The following is a 19,143-nucleotide window of genomic DNA, read 5'->3' as shown; positions in this document are numbered from 1 at the left end:
TGTTGTGTCTGCAAATTGTAACCTTGACCTTTGTTCACGTTGTCTCTTGAGGTTAATTGTATCATTTAGCTTCAGTTGTTGAAGTTTGCCTCTTTTAATTGCAACTCGCTATATTTATGTGTGTGTGAGTAGGCTGTTGCTTGCAGATGGCGAAAACCTACATGTAAAATAGTTATTTTGGAAATGTGGCTCTCCTCTCCAATAATGCTGCTAGCTTGATGTCGACGCTGTCCTTTAATTTTGCATCAACATTTGCAATACAAGTGACTCTTGTAATTATTAGACTGAGCTACAGAACCCTTCCCTTCACTCTTCAATTGCCATTGTTCACTCGCGACACAATCCAAATGTAAGCCCCAAATATGCCTTACACACAAATTTAAAGTATACATTGTATAGGTACTCACCACAAATGAATGATAGTGTGAGATGATCCATGAAGAGGTGGAATGGGGGACACAGTGAAACCGTTCTGGTCACCAGGCTAACCAAAAAGCCATGAGAAGGCGTTTCTTTGCACAGCACAGCCTCAAAGGATGGCAGCAACACAACTGCAACAGAAACAGATGCCGGTGTCAGGACTGGTCAGGGAGTTGACGAGTTAGCCATAAATTATGTGTTAATGTTGTGTGATATGTTTGATTCTAATCACATATCTGCAAACAGCTGCGGTTAACATCAGGCTATGACGAAGCCCCTTGGTTAACATCAGGCTATTATGAAGCCCCCCGGTTAACATCAGGCTACGATGAAGCCCCTCGGTTAACATCAGGCTACGATGAAGCCCCTTGGTTAACATCAGGCTACGATGAAGCCCCTTGGTTAACATCAGGCTACGATGAAGCCCCTTGGTTAACATCAGGCTACGATGAAGCCCCTTGGTTAACATCAGGCTACGATGAAGCCCCTTGGTTAACATCAGGCTACGATGAGGCCCCTTGGTTAACATCAGGCTACGATGAGGCCCCTTGGTTAACATCAGGCTACTATGAAGCCACCTGGTTAACATCAGGCTATTATGAAGCCACCTGGTTAACATCAGGCTATTATGAAGCCACCTGGTTAACATCAGGCTACGACGAAGCCCCTTGGTTAACGTCAGGCTACGACGAAGCCCCTTGGTTAACATCAGGCTAGGATGTAGCCCCTTGGTTAACATCAGGCTAAGATGAAGCCCCTTGGTTAACATCAGGCTACGATGAAGCCCCTTGGTTAACATCAGGCTAGGATGAAGGCACTTGGTTAACATCAGGCTAGGATGAAGGCACTTGGTTAACATCAGGCTAGGATGTAGGCACTTGGTTAACATCAGGCAATGATGAAGGCACTTGGTTAACATCAGGCAATGATGACGGCACTTGGTTAACATCAGGCTAGGATGAAGGCACTTGGTTAACATAAGGCTAGAATGAAGGCACTTGGTTAACATCAGGCTAGAATGAAGGCACTTGGTTAACATCAGGCTAGAATGAAGGCACTTGGTTAACATCAGGCTAGAATGAAGGCACTTGGTTAACATCAGGCAATGATGAAGGCACTTGGTTAACATCAGGCTATAATGAAGGCACTTGGTTAACATCAGGCTATGATGAAGCCCCTTGGGTAACATCAGGCTATGATCAGGCCACTTGGGACATAAATATAAATATAATATAAATATTGGGATATATCCTAAGGTCCATATCGCCCAATCCTAATTAATATTTATTATATCAAGACTACATATAACATATTTTTTGTATTTAATTCATATATGTTTACATATGTGTTCCATTGTTTTAAATATGTATTCATCTTTTGTTGCATGCATTGGCAACACAATATGATCTCAATGTGGGACACACGTTTTGCAATAAAATAGATTTTGTAAATCTTTTTGCAGCCAGAAAGGTTATTCATTTCACTTGAACGTCATTACATAAGCTATTCATTCGTTTATTTTCCTTTCTATTATCATGTTCAGCTGGAACCTATCCCACCAGGCATGTTAATCACTGTAAAATTGTTCATATCAGTGCCACTATCTCATTGTATAGCTAAGCTACTTATTGCCTTTTAGTTTCTACTATCTGGCCTCTCCAGGCCTTCAAAGGCAGGCTGATGTTCATTTTACCTACCAGGAGCTGTTTCTAAACTTGATTGTGACGCGATCACATGAGTCCAACTCCAACACCATGGCTGTATCCCCAACGCCATTCCTCGTGGGAACACTTCCTCATTCTTCGGGTGCATTCAGCGACACTCCGAATCCCCACAATCACAACATCTTCACGTTGCATGCATTTGTGGTTTAAATAAATACAAACACAAAAAAGAATTAGCCGTGGACATTCTTATCAGTGTGTTCAGAAATCCCCGAACATGTGAACTGCTAAAATCACGTGGTGTCATTGAACGCAACCACTCATTGCTCATCATAACGCTTGAATTGCGATTTATAGTACCGGAAGTAGATGTACACTATACCAGGGGTCGGGAACCTTTTTGGCTAAGAGAGCCATGGAGGCCAGATATTTTAAAATGTGTATCTGTGAGAGCCATATACATTTTTTTAAACATTGAATGCAATAAAATGTGTGCATTTTTATGTAAGACCAACAGTTTTAGATATAATGGGCTCTAATTACGTAGACCAGGCACACTACCCCACGCCAATGGGGTGTGGCCAGCACACTTTCGTGAGCAGCGCAGTGTCTAATAATAAATCAAATACTTGTTGCCATTAATACAACTTCTGCTGCTGCATAATTTTGCACCATACTCAGTATATTTAATTTTTTTGGCCATCTTCGTCAAGAGGCTTGGTTCTGCAGCTTTAGCTAGGTGACTATTTGACTAAAGGAGGAAAGTTTGCATTTACATGTTTTTTTGACATCTCAATGACCGAGGTAGACTACCGCATTACCCAGTAATAATCGAGTTTTGGTGTTTGACCTGGAAAATATCATCAGGAAAGATAGATATGGTCGGCCGTATTGCAGTAGAAAATAGATGGACGAATTAAAATGCATAAAAAAGTTGTTGATTTTTAATATTATTTAATTTAATATTATTTCTGTGATATTTACTTTAAAATGTTAGCAAAAATACATTTTTATTGTGGTAAGAAATGCTTGAGAGCCAGATACAGTCATCAAAAGAGCCCTACCACGCTCCCGAGCCATAGGTTCCCTACCTCTGCACTATACAAATAGTAAAATACAGGAACAGGCTCATTTTAACTATATTGCAATTACTAAATATATTGCAATGATAACTATTCATGTGAAAATCGGTGTTCATTTGATTTCAATAAATTGACAGTCTCATGTTTAAGCTTTATTGTCTAATAATTAAACTGTACTGGTATACAAACTATATGTTGTTATTGGTAGCGTATTTACGTTACAGCAGTCGGTAGACAGTACATAGGTGTTGTTGTAGATACGTGAAAGACTAACTAAAATATAATTGCATTGTAGTTTATTACTCGACAATGCTTTTTAAAATTGTGTGTGTTTTTCTTGTATCTTTTACTCCTCTGTGTCTGTTGGTATTTAAATATGCACTCCATTAAATCATATTTAAATGCAAACCTTCAGTCCAATTTCAATTAACATGTTTCTGACAACTAGTGGCAATTTTATTTTGAGCCACTGTTATTTGTTGATTTATTTTTTGTTTGAAGGAAACAAATAATCTCTTAAAAACAGATCAGAAAAATGTAGGAATAATGTAATATTCAAATGTATGATTCATGAATGGTAGTCGAGCATGTGTTTAATGTGACTGTGGTGCAGTTCCGATGGTTGACGGTAGGGGGTGCTAAGAGACAAAGCGGCTAAATGAAGTCATGTGAGAGAAACATTATTCAGTGTATTCAAGTTAGTGGTTTCCGCAAAACCGTAATTGTTTAAAAAAAATCTATAATTTGTAACTGTTCAGGAAAAAAACCCACATTCATACTTATTCATCTTTATTTGTCTCGGTCATGAGGACACCATACAAAACCATCCTCCACATAGAAGTGTACTGGAATGTGATTATTTAAAATGATTCTCACAAATATTCAATACAAAAAAAAATAAATACAAAGGAGAACAAAGAGACACACACTGAACATTAAGACCATGCAGTGACGGCATACAAAAATAGACAATTCTTTTCTTTTCCTGTACACACATACATGGACACATATAAATATACAAAAGTGTGTATTTTTAAAATACAAAAAAGTACATTTGTACAGTTACATTCCATGAAAACGGAACAGGGGACATGGCACAATATTCAAGTGAAGGCGTCTTTTCTTACAGACACTGTACATTTACTGTTTCACCGTCAAATTAAACATCACATCACCAAAACGTTGACGCCTCCCGCCGGATTCTGTAAACATTACAAAGAAAAAGTTTGAGGGTGAATTTCCCTTCCAAAATTCGACCCCAGCTGTCTTTCTCTCGAGTTTCTGTTACAAGGTCAAAAAGACACCTCAGCGACAGTGCAGTGTGTTACTTTTCAAGTCTCTCAGATTAGCAAGAGGATATTTGGTGAAACAAGCGTTACACGAAGCGATCATGATCAAGTTTCGCACTTGCTAGTTCTGCCTAACGTCCTGCAGCAGTTTGTTTATCTCATGCACAAGCTCGCTCGCGTCTACGCCGGCCTCTTGGCGGCTCTCACTGCGTTTGCCACCCTGGTGGCCCTGATAGAAGACACCGTCAAACTCATCTTCCTCAAAGTTCTCTGGAATCTCCTCCATAGCAGGGAGCCATTTCAGGTGTGGCGGCTGTCCATTCGTGGAAGTGGCGGATGAGGCTGGGGCGGGGGAAACGTGGTTGTTCCCAACAGATCCGCTACCTGGATTGAGATAATGGGTATTGGCAGCCCATGCGGCCACCCCTGGGGGGTAAGCAGGACCCTTCCCACCTGGCAACAAACCTCGACGGCTATCCTGAGGAACGGCACTGTTGCCGCTGCGTCCGCTTCCTCTCTCGGCGGTCGAAGAGGATGTGGGTGGGCTTGTTTCAGTGCACTCGCTATAAGAGTCCATATTAGGGGGGAGGAGCCGCTGGAACACACTGTTCATCTCTGTGAGAAGGGAGCCAGACCCTCCTGCGGGCGTACATGCTTCACTTCCTCCCATTGGTCCCGCCTCTTCACTCCCAGGGTCCTTGCCAAAAGTGGAGAAACACTTTTGGCGTTCCGACTCCTCCGAGGACTGGTCATCATCGATTTGGGGCTGCTGGGAAGACTCTTCCCCAGGGATGTACATGTTGTTGCGGTAGTCTGAAGACGATGTGGGCGAGGACAGGGGGGGCATCCAACACTGGTCAGAGTGTCCCAGAACCCGACATTCATCTGTGCACAGTCTCATTGCTGGAGGAACAAAAAGAACAAACATTAGGAGCAAATCCAACAATAAACACTTATTACGCTCGGAAACACGGAATAGCAAATAAACAAGGACTGACTGCAGAACCAAAGCAAACATCCGAAGCTTCACAGTGAGGGTCAGCTGCTTGCTGTCATCTTTAATAACCGTAATCAATCTGAGATGGTAGTCGACTGGGATGGGGAGAAACGGCAACAATTGCACAGGAAGTCATAATTCCTTGCATGAAAGGAGGAAAGAGGGCACTGCTGCTTTAGTCATGAACAATTCCTCTTCAATTAAAACAAATAATTAGGTGGGAAATGTTGCTAACGGCTAATGGCACTTCATACTTACGAGTAGGGCTGCAACTATCGATTCTTTTTATAGTTGATTATTCTGAAGCTTGTTCTTTTGATTAATCGTCTAATCGGTTAGGCCTTGGACAGACCAAATCAATATGACCCAAACACAAGCAGTTAGTGGTTTGGTCTGCAACGTATCAGCAAAGAGACAAACAATGTCTTGTTTTGTCTAAAACACAAAGACAGTAGGTCTGCTCTCATTGATGACTGAGGAAAGTGCACTTATTACAAGTATACATACATTATATGTACACGCATATGCAGGCTACAATGTGAATATCGGCATTAGGGCAGATCATGGAACAATCCTGTTTTATTGTAACGCTTCCGTGTCTACTTCCATTTCAAGGTCATGGCTGGGATCATTTTTTGTTCGGGAAGCAAAGAAAATACACAACATAAAACTGTTTTCGTCTTACTTTTAGGATGGAAGAGAGTCTCCAGGTTTTGGATTCTCCATAGCACTATCGCTAGCGAAAGATTTGTTTCCTCTTCTGTGCCTCGCATTTTCCTACGCATCTAGGGTGACTACTTGGGCTTGTGGAGGTGCACTGCAACCCCGCATGTACATTTCCCAAAAGCTGCAGAGCAAATAACCGGAATCTGAACACACGTACCGCAAGATTTCAAAGACTGTTACTGTTCTTCTTATCATCTCACACACGTCTCGGCCATACTCAAGAGCCGTCTGGTTTTATCATATCTATCATGAACGGGCCATCTAAATAGAAAATCGAAACAAATTAAATCCAACAAAGAGAAACCAAGATAATCCTAACCCTCAGCGTTTCTGTTTTGACTTATTAGCATAAAAGATAGACAGGAGGGGAAGCAAGTTCAGCCCCTTAAAGAACAGATTGTGAAAGACTTATCCAAAACCCCTCCCTTTATCCATCACAATTAATAAGGAGAATACATTACATGGAAAAAAAAAAGACATGTGTCGGAGCTCTCTGGGTTGCAGAGGTTGAGAGCGGGACACAGTGAGAGTGTGTATGTGAGCAAGGGAGAGAGAATAACATAATTCTAAAAGCAATTACTGTGAATTCTCCTCAGTTCAGACATGAAAGTGCAACACTGTCACTCAACGGAAGGGAAAAAAAGAGAAAGGAACGAAAATGTTGGGAAAAAAACAGCACCCTGAGACGCATACCGATGAGTGACAGGCGACTCATCTCCACTCCGGGGAGGATTTTACAGACACGACTCATAGGGGGCAGATAACACACACACACACACACACACACACACTGTAACCCTCAGTGTGATAACAAGCGTGGAAATAGAGGCCGTGTGGAAGAATGGGCGGAGGACAATGGGATTGTGTTTGCAGCATGCTGAATGGCTGTGTCGGCAGGTGTGTAGACTATTAGCTGGCTCAGGCCTGACCTGTCCATAGCACTGAAATTTGTCAGACAGGATGTGCCCACCATGGCTGAGAGGAAGACAGCTCATTCTCTTGTTGTTATTATTGCCTCTGCCAAGGAAGATACACTGTATGTTCTTATTATGTAGCATTATATATGAACCCTGATATGACTATTATATGATTGTATGGTTTTATTGATTTCAAATGGGTATCATGGGTATCGTTCTAATATTCCAGTAATACAGTGGAAAATTATTACCCTCTGATAAAATCAGGCCGTTTTTTATGGAAGAGTCATAAAAAAATCCACAACAAATATTAAATAAAGGTTATAAATTAATTTCTATTGATTCCCTACCATGAGAAATATGAGATATTGCCCCAAGTGGGGGGGTTGAAGTACCTTGGGAAGGATGGAACGTAAGATTGACATGTGAATAGGTACTGCGTCTGCATCGCCGAAAGACGAAGCTCTCCATTTACCACTCAACCTATGTTCCTCCACTCACATATGGTCATGAGTTTGTGTAATAACCGAAAGGACAAGATCGTACAAGTGGCGGAAACTAAAGATAAGGTGAGAAGCGTTGTCATCCGTGACAAACTCTAAAAGCTCTGCTGCTCTGCATTCACAGCCATATGCGGTGGCTTGGTCATCTGGTCAGGATGCCTCTTAGACGACTCCCTGAGGAGGTGTTCAGGGCAAGTCTGACCAGTAGGAGACCTCAGGGAAGACCCGGGACAGGTTAGAGAAACTACGTCTTTCAACCGACATGGGAACACCTCGGGATCCACAAGGAGGAGCTGAATGAAGTTTCCCGGAGAGAGACAAGTCAGTCTTCCCTGCTTGGGTTGCTGACCCTTTGACACAACCTCAGATAAGCTGAAGAAGATGGATAGAGTCCCTTCTAACCAGCACATGAGGCACAGAATTAACAACAATACTGGCCATGTTGACAGTGACTATGAATGATGTACAGTAAGTAAAGGCAACGACACCACTTTGCTGTGTCAACCAAACTCTACATCATCTTTTTGAACACTTCACCACGTAAACATAAAAAATGAGTGCATAAAATGAAAGCAGCATGCTGTCATTGTTGAGTAGAGATGAGACTCGCAACGATTAATGCTGCTCTTCAGGTAAGGAACTTTTAATTCAAGTCATAATCACCCTTGCAACATTTTCCACTGGAAAAAATACGGTAAATTCAGGCATGTGTTCTGAGGTGTGAGTTGAGTGTGAGGCTGTTAGGGGTGTGCGACTCAGCGGAATCAATTTGGCAAATTAAAACTAAAAACAAGATGGAGGCTGTGGGGAACATAATAAGTCAACATACCTGGATGGAGGCGGTGGTGCATTTCGAGATGTATCAGGTCAGAAAAGCCCTCCCCCAGCAGCAGCCTGTCCACGGGGGATTCTCTGCCCATTTCACAATCACTGTCCCCCGCCTCGCTGTCCCCACGCCCACTGTCCTTTAGGCTGAACTTGTCCATGTCTTGTAATGCATACCTACACAAAGCCATGAAAAGAGCAGCCAGTTAAAAGCATGGCACAAAATAGCGTATATCTATAGTCAAGGGAGAATAAATACATTATTCCAATGTATTTGAACAACGGCTGGATTCTAGAGTTTGTCTCCAGACAAACGTGTCCCATTTTAACTCCATGCAAGTAGGTCTTATGAATAGATCTATGACAACAGCCACCGGCCATCAATAAATTGATTTTTGTGATAAGTAGGGCAAAGAAGTGATGGATTCATACTCAAAATGTAATCTCAGGCGAGGCTCAGGAAATTGTCAGGACATTTGGACAAATGAAAATTGAACATGAATGGGATCGGTGTGTCTTATGATTGAAATATGAAGACAACAAAACCAACTGACCAACTTTACAACAACTCCAACATTCCACACATACAGCATGTAATTCAGTGACAACAAAGTGGTTTATTTTTTATTTTATTTTTTATTTTTGGGGGGGGGGGGGGGGGGGGGTCGGGGCTGAGGGATAGGGGGTAAATTACCTGTAGCTGCGAGAGTATTTGTTGCCACGGAAACTGGGTCTGGGTTGGTACTGGCCCTGATGGAGCATGGACAGAAGCTGTGAGACTTGCTGTATCCAAAAATAACAAAACAAACAAAATAAAGCAAATAAACAAAAAATAAAAGGAAAAAAAAGAGGGTGGTGGTGGAAAAGGGGAATAACAGATGGGAAAAGAGAGAAAGAGGGAGAGAAGACAGAAGACAAAATAATGGATGAATAAACACAAAATGGATGATGGAGAGGCTGCTTAATATGGATGAGACAAAATGGATGTTGTTAAAAACAAAAACGAGAAGCTGATGTGGGACAGCAAGTATGTCGACATACTGGATGACTGGGAGGGAACCATGGTTATCACACATCAGGGGTGTCCAAACCTTTCCCAATGAGGGCCCCATGCTGACAAATTGACGGAAGCGGTGGCCGCTTTGATACATTTCATCCATTTAGATACTAAGAACAATCAATTGGAAGTTAATATATTGCAGCTGCAAAAATAATATATGATTCAATGATGAATCCACTCATCCATTTATTGTCTAAGCCGCGGACGGGTATCCTGGAGCCTATCCCAGTTGACTGTGGGTTCGAGGCAGTGTACACCCTGGACTGGTTGGCAATGATGAATCCATTTTCCAAAACAGTGATCGACAGTTTTGCCTCTACTTTATCCTTAACTCTTTGTGCTTGCTTCCGATCGATTTGGTCTGTCTAAGGCCTAACAAATGACTCCATTAATCAAAAAATCTAGCTTTTGATTAATCGACGAGGAAAACTGTTGGTCCAGGCCTACAATGTATACACAGCACAACATCCACATCTTCGCTTTGGGTTATAGCCAACAAAGAACGTTGTGTAATCTACAGTCATATACAGTATCTAATAATGAACAGAGTTGGTGGTAATGGTGTTAAAAAGAACGGCAGAGTCGAGTCTTTTGAACAGCTCTTTTAAGCCAACAATGAGAACTGATTCGCAGATGTAAGGAAAAGTGGTCTGATTAGTCGACTCGTTTACGAGCGTCACAAGCCACACGAGAGAAGTCGATGCAACAACAGTTTGTGGACATTACAGTGTGGCTTTCAGGGTTTGGTTTTCGTCACTGATGAAAAGGACAAGAACATACATGTGACGTGTACATTTTACACCACAGCAGAATGTCACCACATTGTGAGTATTCTCATCAAACATCTCTCAACACCTCTACAAAACCGAATCCCAATTTTTAACATTTTTCAAAAATATAACACCATTATTACTTTCCATGCTAACTAATTACATTTAGGTGGTATATTACATTAACTAATTAACTAACAACTAATTACGTTTAGTTACTAATTCATTCATTCATTCATTTTCTCCCGCTTATCCTCACGAGGGTCGCAGGGGGTGCTGGAGCTTATCCCAGCTGTCTTCGGACGAGAGGTGGGGTACACCCTGGACTGGTGGCCAGCCAATCACAGGGCACATATAGACAAACAACCATTCCCACCCACATTCATACCTATGGACAATTTGGAGTGGCCAATTAACCTAGCATGTTTTTGGAATGTGGGAGGAAACCGGAGTACCTGGAGAAAACCCACGCATGCACGGGCAGAACTTTCAAACTCCACCCAGAGATGGCCGAGGGTGGGATAGAACTCAAGTCTTCTGGCTGTGAGGTCTGTGCGCTAACCACTCGACAACCGTGCAGCCTAGTTACTAATTACATACTTCAATTATTTACTAGTATTAGGAAAAAGCCGTGGCTCCCGGGCCGCCCTTTGGACACCCCCATCATACACGGTTGAAAATGTACACACATAGTAAAGACAGATCTCTAATTCTCAACTTGGTGATAGTTAGTTAACAACTACAAGGACATGAGATACACTGACATTAGGTGTGTGTGAGTGTGTGTGTGTGTGTGCAACTTTGTGTGTGTGTGTGTGTGTGTGTGTGCTCACCTCCACCTGTGGAGTTGTGTGTGCCAGCTCCAGGGCAAAACTCTCTGGGATGTGATTGGACGAGATGGTCACCAGGCTGTTGAGGGATTGGCGACTGTGGTGATTCTGCCTGCTCCCCATCTGAGCTCGCTCCATGGGGGGTGAAGCTGAAGGCGAGCGGTGATGGGCTCTGATGGGCAGAGTACCGTTGACGGTCGGAACCAGGGTGATGTCTCCTTTGTGAATCTGCCGTGAGGGCTTCCTGGGGTGGTGTTGGTGGGTGGACTCAGCCACTCGGCAGTTGTAGGACTGCCTTGTCTCCTTCTTCTCTCTGTTGCAGCGAGCAGCAAACATCACCATGATGACCAGCAGCACGGCACAGATGGCCCCCAGAGAGATAATGATGATCAGCGATGCATCAATGGGAGACTCCCCCTGATCCATCACCTGGACGTGGTTCTCCATGTTCTCATAGAGGTTGACCCTCAGAACTGCTTTGGCACTGAGGCTCTCACTTCCCTGATCTCTGACCACAACCAGAAGCTCAGCGTGCTCTCGGGGGAAGTTCTCCAGACTGCCGTTGGCACGGATTTCACAAGTTCTTGGATCAATCATGAAGAAGCCCTCTTCATTACCACCGGCGATGGAGCAAATCAGCTCTGAATTGACTCCTGTGTCGCGGTCAGTTGCCCTGACTGTTGTCACCAGATGCCCAGATTCGGTGAACTTTGACGCAGGTACATCAGCACTGAAGTTCCACAGCTGGGGGACCACAATGACCGGAGGGTTGTCGTTCTCATCCAGGATGTTCAGAACAATAGTGGCGTTACTGACCAGTGGTGGCTTTCCAGCATCTTTGGCTTGCACAACAAAGGAAATGCGGCTGACATCTTCTCTGTCAAATGTACGCAGGGCATAAATGGCGCCATTGGAGGGATCGATAGTGACGTAGGTGGAGATGGAGCTCCCGTGAATGGAATTCTCCAGGATGGAGTAGATCACCTGTCCATTAATATCGAGGTCAGGGTCTGTGGCCATGATGGAGGTTAGATATGCTCCCGGGGCATTGTTTTCTGATTTAAAGATTTCATATTGGCCCTTCTCAAAGCGTGGTGGGTTGTCGTTTTCATCTGTGACATGCACGGTGAAGTGCTTGACCGTGGAGAGGCTGGGAGTTCCTCGGTCCTCTGCCACCACCGTCAGGCTGAACTCAGACCTCTTCTCCCGGTCCAGAGACACATTAGTCAGAATCATGTAGTTGTTTTCATATGTCTTCTGCAGCTTAAAATAACCCTGGCCGTGAAGCTTGCAATCCACGTCTCCGTTCAAACCCGAGTCCAAGTCCTCCACCCTCACCAAAGCTACAAAAGTGTCCAGGGGGGCCGCCTCTGATATGTATGCCGCGTCCCCGTTGCCCTGCGAGGACATGATGTTGATGCTGATGTCCGGTTTGTTGTCGTTCACATCCACCACCTTGACCAAGATCTTGCAGTGAGTCGGCATGGAGTTTGGACCCATGTCCTGTGCCTGCACATCAATGTCATAGGAGTTGGTGGTCTCATAGTCCACTCGAGAAATGAGAGTCAGGTGACCGCTGTCAGGGTTAATTTTGAATGTCTCCATGATTTTGGGGGACACGTGACTGCTGAATGAGTAGACTATTTTAGCATTGGTGCCGTCATCCGCATCAGTGGCGTTTAAGTCGATGAGCAGCGTTCCAACAGGTGTATTTTCCGGGAGATTGATAACATATGAGGACTTGTCAAAAACCGGGCTGTTGTCGTTTGAGTCTGCGACGTGGATTTTTAGCAGGGTTGTTCCGGTACGGGATGGCACGCCCCTGTCAAAGGCTGTGTATTGAAGTTCATAAGTGGAGCGCACCTCCCGGTCCAGCTCTCTTAAAACCACCAACTCGGCATATTTTGCCCCGTCACTTCTGGACTGGATGTCAATCTTAAAGAATGAGTTCGGCTCAGATGCGTAGCTGTAGAGGGAGTTCTCGCCCACGTCCGGGTCCGTGGCGCTGTCTAAGGGAATTCGCGCACCCACGGACGCGCTCTCGGAGATCTCAATAGGGATGACCGCGCGGGCGAACTGCGGCGCGTTGTCGTTGATGTCCAACACTTCCACCTCAACGTGGAACAGCTGGAGGTGCTCGGTGGGCAGCGTCAGCACGTCGAATTGGATTGAACAGTTGAGATTCTTTTCGCAAAGTTTCTCCCTGTCAATTCTGGACCGGATGCTGATTTCTCCGTCTTGTTCGCGCACGGAGAGGAAGGATGAACTCGCTCGTTGCATGGCGCGGAAGCGCAGCGACACGGAGCTTGGAAGTTTAGCCAGGACATCCGCGACATCATCTTTTAAACGTGCTATCACCGTGCCCACCTTCTGCTCCTCGTACACCTGATATTTCAGCGTCTTACCGGATACGTGGAGTGTGGGCAGAAGCAGAAGGGTGAAAATCTGAGAGAGCATCTTCATTTTAGTCCGTTTGGTGGCGCAAAAATAATTAGAAAGTAGATATCAATCCCAGTTTGATTTAGGCTCCTCGTTGCATTGTTCCTCTTGAGACACGCACACAAAACATTCAGGGGTTGCAGTCTTGGCTGAGATGCACTGAATTAAAAAACAAGACTACCAATTGTCCGATCTGTTGCGCACATCCAGTGTGCGTAAAAGCAGTGTAGTGCTGGAGTGTGTTGCACCTCTCTCTCTCTCTCTCTCTCTCTCCCTCTGTCCTCCTTGCGTCGGCTCTCTTCCACCCTCTCTCTCTCTCTCAGTCTGAGACTCTTCTGCATTCAACGTAACCCTTCAACTGCTTCTACATCAGCCCAGCCCCGTTTTTCCACGTCCATTCGTCAATCAAATGCTGGCTGAACAACACAATCCGCCGAAGGAGGCGCAAGGGGGGAAAAAGGGGGAGGGGGGACCCCGCCCCACGGGGGTACACTTTCCCCACTTTTCATTGGGGGTGGGCTATACTCAAATTTTGCTATCATCCAGTAAATACAGGCTCAGTGTTCTGTGTGTGTGTGTGTGTGTGTGTGTGTGTGCCTGTCAACAGGAGAAAGATTTCAGACACAAAAAAATAATATAATATCAGTCCAGATGCTCAATATTTGGATTTATTGCCAAGGATGTGCTATCATCCAGCATGTCATTACCAAATTAGACTTGTCAGGTCACATCATGTAATGAATGAACACATTGTGGAGCTTTAAGTTTAACTGCATGCATTTCACTACAACTGATCTAAATTTTAAGACAACTGGACAATTTGCAGTGGCCAATGAAGCTAACATGTTTTTGGAATAGGGGAGGAAAGCAGAGTTCCCGGAGAAAACCCGCACACGGGGAGAACATGCAAACTCCACACAGAGATGCCCGAGTGGGGATTTGAACCCAGGTCTTCCTGCTCTCCCGACAGTGACCAGTGTGGCCTATAGAAATAATATTTTCAAAAAAGGACTCAGAGATGAGTAGCTGATGAGTAGTGTTTCCATGAGGCTAGTGGGACTGCTGCCCCAGGTGGTGAAGATGGCTTCACGGAGGGCATCCACTGCCTGGAACTCATGTACGTTTTTGTAAACATCCCATGCCAGCCATCCCCAAATGTTATCAGGTTGAGTTAGATCGGGGGAACAAGCTGGATGGTCCAAAAGAGGGAGGTTATTCCTCTGGAAGAAGTCCTTTATCAGGCGCCATTGTAAACTGCAGCATTGTCATGTTGAAAAAGACCTTCAGTCATGAGGGATGCCCCCCTGCAACATCATCATCGCCCCTGCACACCCTGAAGCTCCATGGTCCACTGAAGGATTACTCACGACTGTACCGTGTGGAAAACAAATGGGATCTCCTTGTCATGCCAGCAGTGGAAGCCATCAGATTGTCAAGGTTAGATTTTTATCCCACTTGAGACTAAACCGTTCTTCAAGCTTTCATTGTTCCTTGTTTGGCAGTCTTTCTTGGCGCCATTCTTGGTAGTCAATTCTGAACAAGAATGTTTGTGGAGTTGAACGATATGAGGCGTTTTAATAGGTTTTTTGTTCTTAAAAGCATTCTTTCACAGATACTGTCTGAGGGTTATTGCACTGCAATCAGCACCAGTGGCAACCTTCATCGGGACCGAGGATAATCCTGTGTCTCGATGGACAACCAACCGGATCCAGTGATTTTTTGGGGGTCCACCACTATCTTTTACTGTGATCCGACAATCCCACCACGATCAAAGAGAAAACTTTTTTTTTTCCTGACAGAAAATGTCATTGAATCCACATCGTTCTCAGGATTTTGGCTTTTGAAAGGCTCTGATCTTGAACTTTTGATCAGCTGATTTATTTATTTTGTATTAACTGAAAAAAAACATTTGTCTTCTTTCCTATTGTCTGCATTTGAAGTACATGCACCCTATCCTTTAAAATACTTTAAAACTGATACTTTGATTGATACTTTAAAAGTGATCAAGTCTTGGTGAGTTTGGGCATACAATCCTCCATCTTGGCAGTCAAATTATTTCATTCAGTGAGCAGAGCATAAACATATACATATACATATACATATACATATACATATACATATACATATACATATACATATACATATACATATACATATAACTACTGTATTTAACTTGCTGCTCTCCAGCTAGTGCTGCTGCTGTCAAAAAACGATGGCTTCCCTCTATGTGGAAGTGGCAGAGTGGTTAGTATGTTAGCTACAGGAAGACCTGAGCTCGAATCTCTGCTTGAGCATCTCTGTATGGAGTTTGCATGTTCTCCCTGTGCATGTGTGGGTTTTCTCCGGGTAGGAATGGTTGTTTGTCTATATGTGCCCTGTGATTGGCTGGCCGCCAGTCCAGGGCGTCATACCCCCATCCTAGTGAGGATAACCGGCATAGAGAATGGATGGATGTATTATTGGGAACATGCTGACAAACAGAAACTGGCAGTCGGTGTGATCCAACTCAGTGTGCACTAACTGAGTGCAGTCAGACGATAAGACAACAAGAAAGCTTAGGTTCATCCTGGGTTTCTGCCCTGTATTTGAGCAGGAAACGGAAATTGAGAGATTTTTACTCAGGAAAAGTTTAAAAACGATTGCAATCATACTGGAAATACATTTTTAATACAGTTCAATGAACCCACTTTAATATTTTTGTTATTTTCAGGATCCCCCTGCCTCCCCTGACTGTCGGACACCTGTCGGAGTGTGATGGTTGTAGCGTTATTTCTTTCATGACACCGTGAGTCAGACTTTGAACATGGAGTAATGACTACTTGCCATTTCTGACATGATGATAAGCATGTCGTGAGCTCCCTTTTGATTCCTGCTTGTCCAAATAAATAACAACTTCCTTTAAGCTAACTGGAATGCCTCCATTCATTTCTTGAGCAACTCAGGAGTGCCATACTTTGGTTGTGTTTTCTTGCAAAATTGTCTGTTTTTGCCAGTTTTGCTGTGTTTTTTGATGTTATTTTAATTCAACAATTAAAATAAATAAATAAATAAATAAATAAATAAATCAAAGAGGAAAATAAATAATTTCCACATTCCTGCCAGAGGACTTTTTCACTACTACAAAACCACTAGAAGGTTTAAAAGTCTCCTTTTGGGTCACCCCTGCACTCCCAGACTGCAGTGAGACATACAGATATCCATCTCAATCATTATTAAGCCCATCACTTTGATACAATATTTTATCCAACAGAGCCATGGACAGCTGACAGCCAGCTCATGCATCAGAGACAAAGGTGACGTCTTGTTGCAAGCGTGTGCTTTGCTTGCAGTTATCACATCTGAAATGGAAGCAACAGCCATGCACTGGGCTGCAGACGTTTGCAGTGCAGCATACTTTTTTTTGTAAACATCATCATCATCAGACCGTGGCTGGTCATGGGTGAGAGTAAAAGCCTGTTAAGCTGTGTGGCCAATCGCATTAAAAGGGAGACAGACTCTAATGAATGCATTTAAAGACGTGGTCACGCCGAGAAACACTCATACAGTCTCGTGCACAAATCTAAACTTCCCACACACACACAAAACCCCTCTCACCAGTTGGGTCATTTTGACATTCCCAAAGTCTTTTATTCATGTTTATGTGTATGCAGGCTGTTAGTGTGTGAGAGAGCTTTAAAGAATGTGGATTCTGAATACCATCTGGCCACTGTTTGTTTGGCACAGGAACCCCACCATTACAGCCGAGCGAACAAGACTCCAGTTGAGTCCCGAACCCGCACACAAATGTGAGGAAATGAATTGCCATGGAGGATTGTAAAATACCAAGGATATGCTCCATTTTGGCAGAATATACTGCATGTGCACCAAAGACACACAGAGTACATTCATTTGTACTTAAGTGTACTGTGACAGGTTACTAAAGCCCTCATACATATTTAAAGAAAATGATGAAGATCAGCAAGGCAACCATCTGGAGCAGGAATCCAAGAACACAAGCTAGTCTTAAAATCGTTTAAGAGGAGCATAATTAATCTTAAGACACAAATTGCTGCAGACTTTGCTCAACAAATTAATAATTTAGAAGCAGCTGCTACCTGCAGCAATCTCAAGACGTCTGCTTCTTTGCAGAAATCCGTTCTGCACAATGCAGTATCTCAAAATGTGTGACTGCACAAACTCGGCAGAAAAAACTTTTATTCCGGCAATGAATGCAAATTCACCACCAGAGCCTCGTCTGTCTGTTTGCATTCACTTCCCTTTTTGCACACCATTCAGCATTGTGCTCTCGGTATTTAAACAGGTTTGATGCAGGCGCCTTACATTTCCATGCCTCCAAACGCTCACAATGCAGTAATGCAATTACTCCTCGCGACCCAGAGAAGCTAATCACATTTGGAGAACAAAGTCAGTGCTGGAGTTTGTGTAAGAAGAGGAGCGCCAAAGAAGAGACGCAGTTCGAGGGAGGGGTGCTTTAAAAGTGTGCAGAATAAAACAATCAATGTATAGAGGGGTGCATAATCTAAGTAAAAAGCAGATGGAGGCTTAATACATTTAGGCATGCTGCATAACCAAAGGAGCCCAACAAACAGGATTGATTTGATTCTTTTGAGCAGCAATACTTGGGTTCAACATATTCATCTTCTGTAGCAGGTGCAGGGTTATTATATCAAATGCCTTTTTGGAATTTTTGTTCCATGTATAGAGTGGTACTTTGTTTTTCGTTATGTTATTCATTCGGTCCTTGAGGTCCCACGAAAAGTGAAATGCAATTTTTCCCATTGGAAATAATGCAAATCCAGTTAATCTGTACCATACAGCCAAAAATAGGAAGAAAAAAAAAACACATATTATAAAGAGTAGTTTTTACATCCAGAAAACAATGTGAAATTGTGATACACTAGAAATAAAATGGCTAAATGAACATTCAATATGACTTTTGCCATTATTGAAGACTGAACTAAAGTGACAGGGCAAATTAGTGTAACATAAAAGAATGGTAATGGCAATGGTTTTATTTCATTTGAACATGCATCAGATTACAATTGAATGCATCACATAATCAGTTCAAGAACAAAAAACAGTAAGAGTAATAGTAAGAGTTTAAACGTGAGCTATTTTAACTTTAGTAAAGTTCCTTCCTTGAGGTGCAGCGTTAACAGTTGCAGTGTGAAGCGCAGTTCACACATACTGAACAATGGCAGCACACTGCTTTCATTTTATGCGCTCATCTTTGTTCATTTGCAGAGGTGAAGTGATCAAAAACAGATGCAGCGCACCCTGACGCCGACACCAGGGAGTACTGTCGTATACACTACAGTCTACTATATGCTATATCAAGCTGAGAGGCTTTTGGCAACAAGAGGAAATACGGTGTCAGAAAAAAAGCTTTGGTGAGGGGGTGAGAGGAACAACTTTCCAACATCTTCCATCATTTGTGATCTCTGGTATGTCAACACCTTGACTGCTTTCACAACAATCACTTTGTTAACTTATTACTACATCAAGATGTATATGTACGTATATGCTGTACAACATCTCTTTGCACAACAAATTGAAGTTTTTACATTATATTTTACTTGCTTTGCTGTTATATTTTTTTATATTTTTGCTCTGCTGTATTT

The 19,143-nt window shown here is 43.2% G+C and overlaps 1 protein-coding gene across 2 annotated transcripts; it reads right to left on the bottom strand.

Annotated features, from left to right (window-relative positions):
- Positions 1-3,953: 3,953 nt before the first annotated feature.
- Positions 3,954-14,222, bottom strand: pcdh18a (protocadherin 18a). 2 transcript variants are annotated; one of them, XM_058089984.1, is made up of 4 exons: positions 11,087-14,222; positions 9,118-9,206; positions 8,428-8,600; positions 3,954-5,358 (listed from the first exon to the last, which is right to left on the bottom strand). In XM_058089984.1, exons 1-4 carry the CDS (start codon positions 13,544-13,546, stop codon positions 4,577-4,579), a joined length of 3,504 nt encoding a protein of 1,167 aa, XP_057945967.1. In that variant the 5' UTR covers positions 13,547-14,222; the 3' UTR covers positions 3,954-4,576. The 2 variants fall into 2 exon arrangements, with proteins under 2 accessions (XP_057945967.1, XP_057945976.1); XM_058089993.1 differs by having other exon boundaries at positions 9,118-9,173; positions 11,087-14,221.
- Between the last annotated feature and the right edge of the window lie 4,921 nt (positions 14,223-19,143).

The sequence above is a fragment of the Doryrhamphus excisus genome, chromosome 1 (genome assembly GCF_030265055.1).
Source record: "Doryrhamphus excisus isolate RoL2022-K1 chromosome 1, RoL_Dexc_1.0, whole genome shotgun sequence".
NCBI classification, from domain to species: domain Eukaryota; kingdom Metazoa; phylum Chordata; class Actinopteri; order Syngnathiformes; family Syngnathidae; genus Doryrhamphus; species Doryrhamphus excisus.
Note: the sequence above shows the minus strand (reverse complement) of the source record. Positions and strands in the feature narration are given on the sequence as shown.

Bases quoted from the DNA above. Each gene is read 5' to 3' on its own strand.
- pcdh18a (XM_058089984.1), bottom strand. From the start codon at position 13,546: ATGAAGATGCTCTCTCAGATTTTCACCCTTCTGCTTCTGCCCACACTC. The intron at 9,207-11,086 runs GTGAGCACACAC...TTTTGGATACAG, and splicing joins ACACAACTCCACAGGTGGAG to CAAGTCTCACAGCTTCTGTC. The intron at 5,359-8,427 runs GTATGTTGACTT...TTGTTCCTCCAG, and splicing joins GCACCACCGCCTCCATCCAG to CAATGAGACTGTGCACAGAT.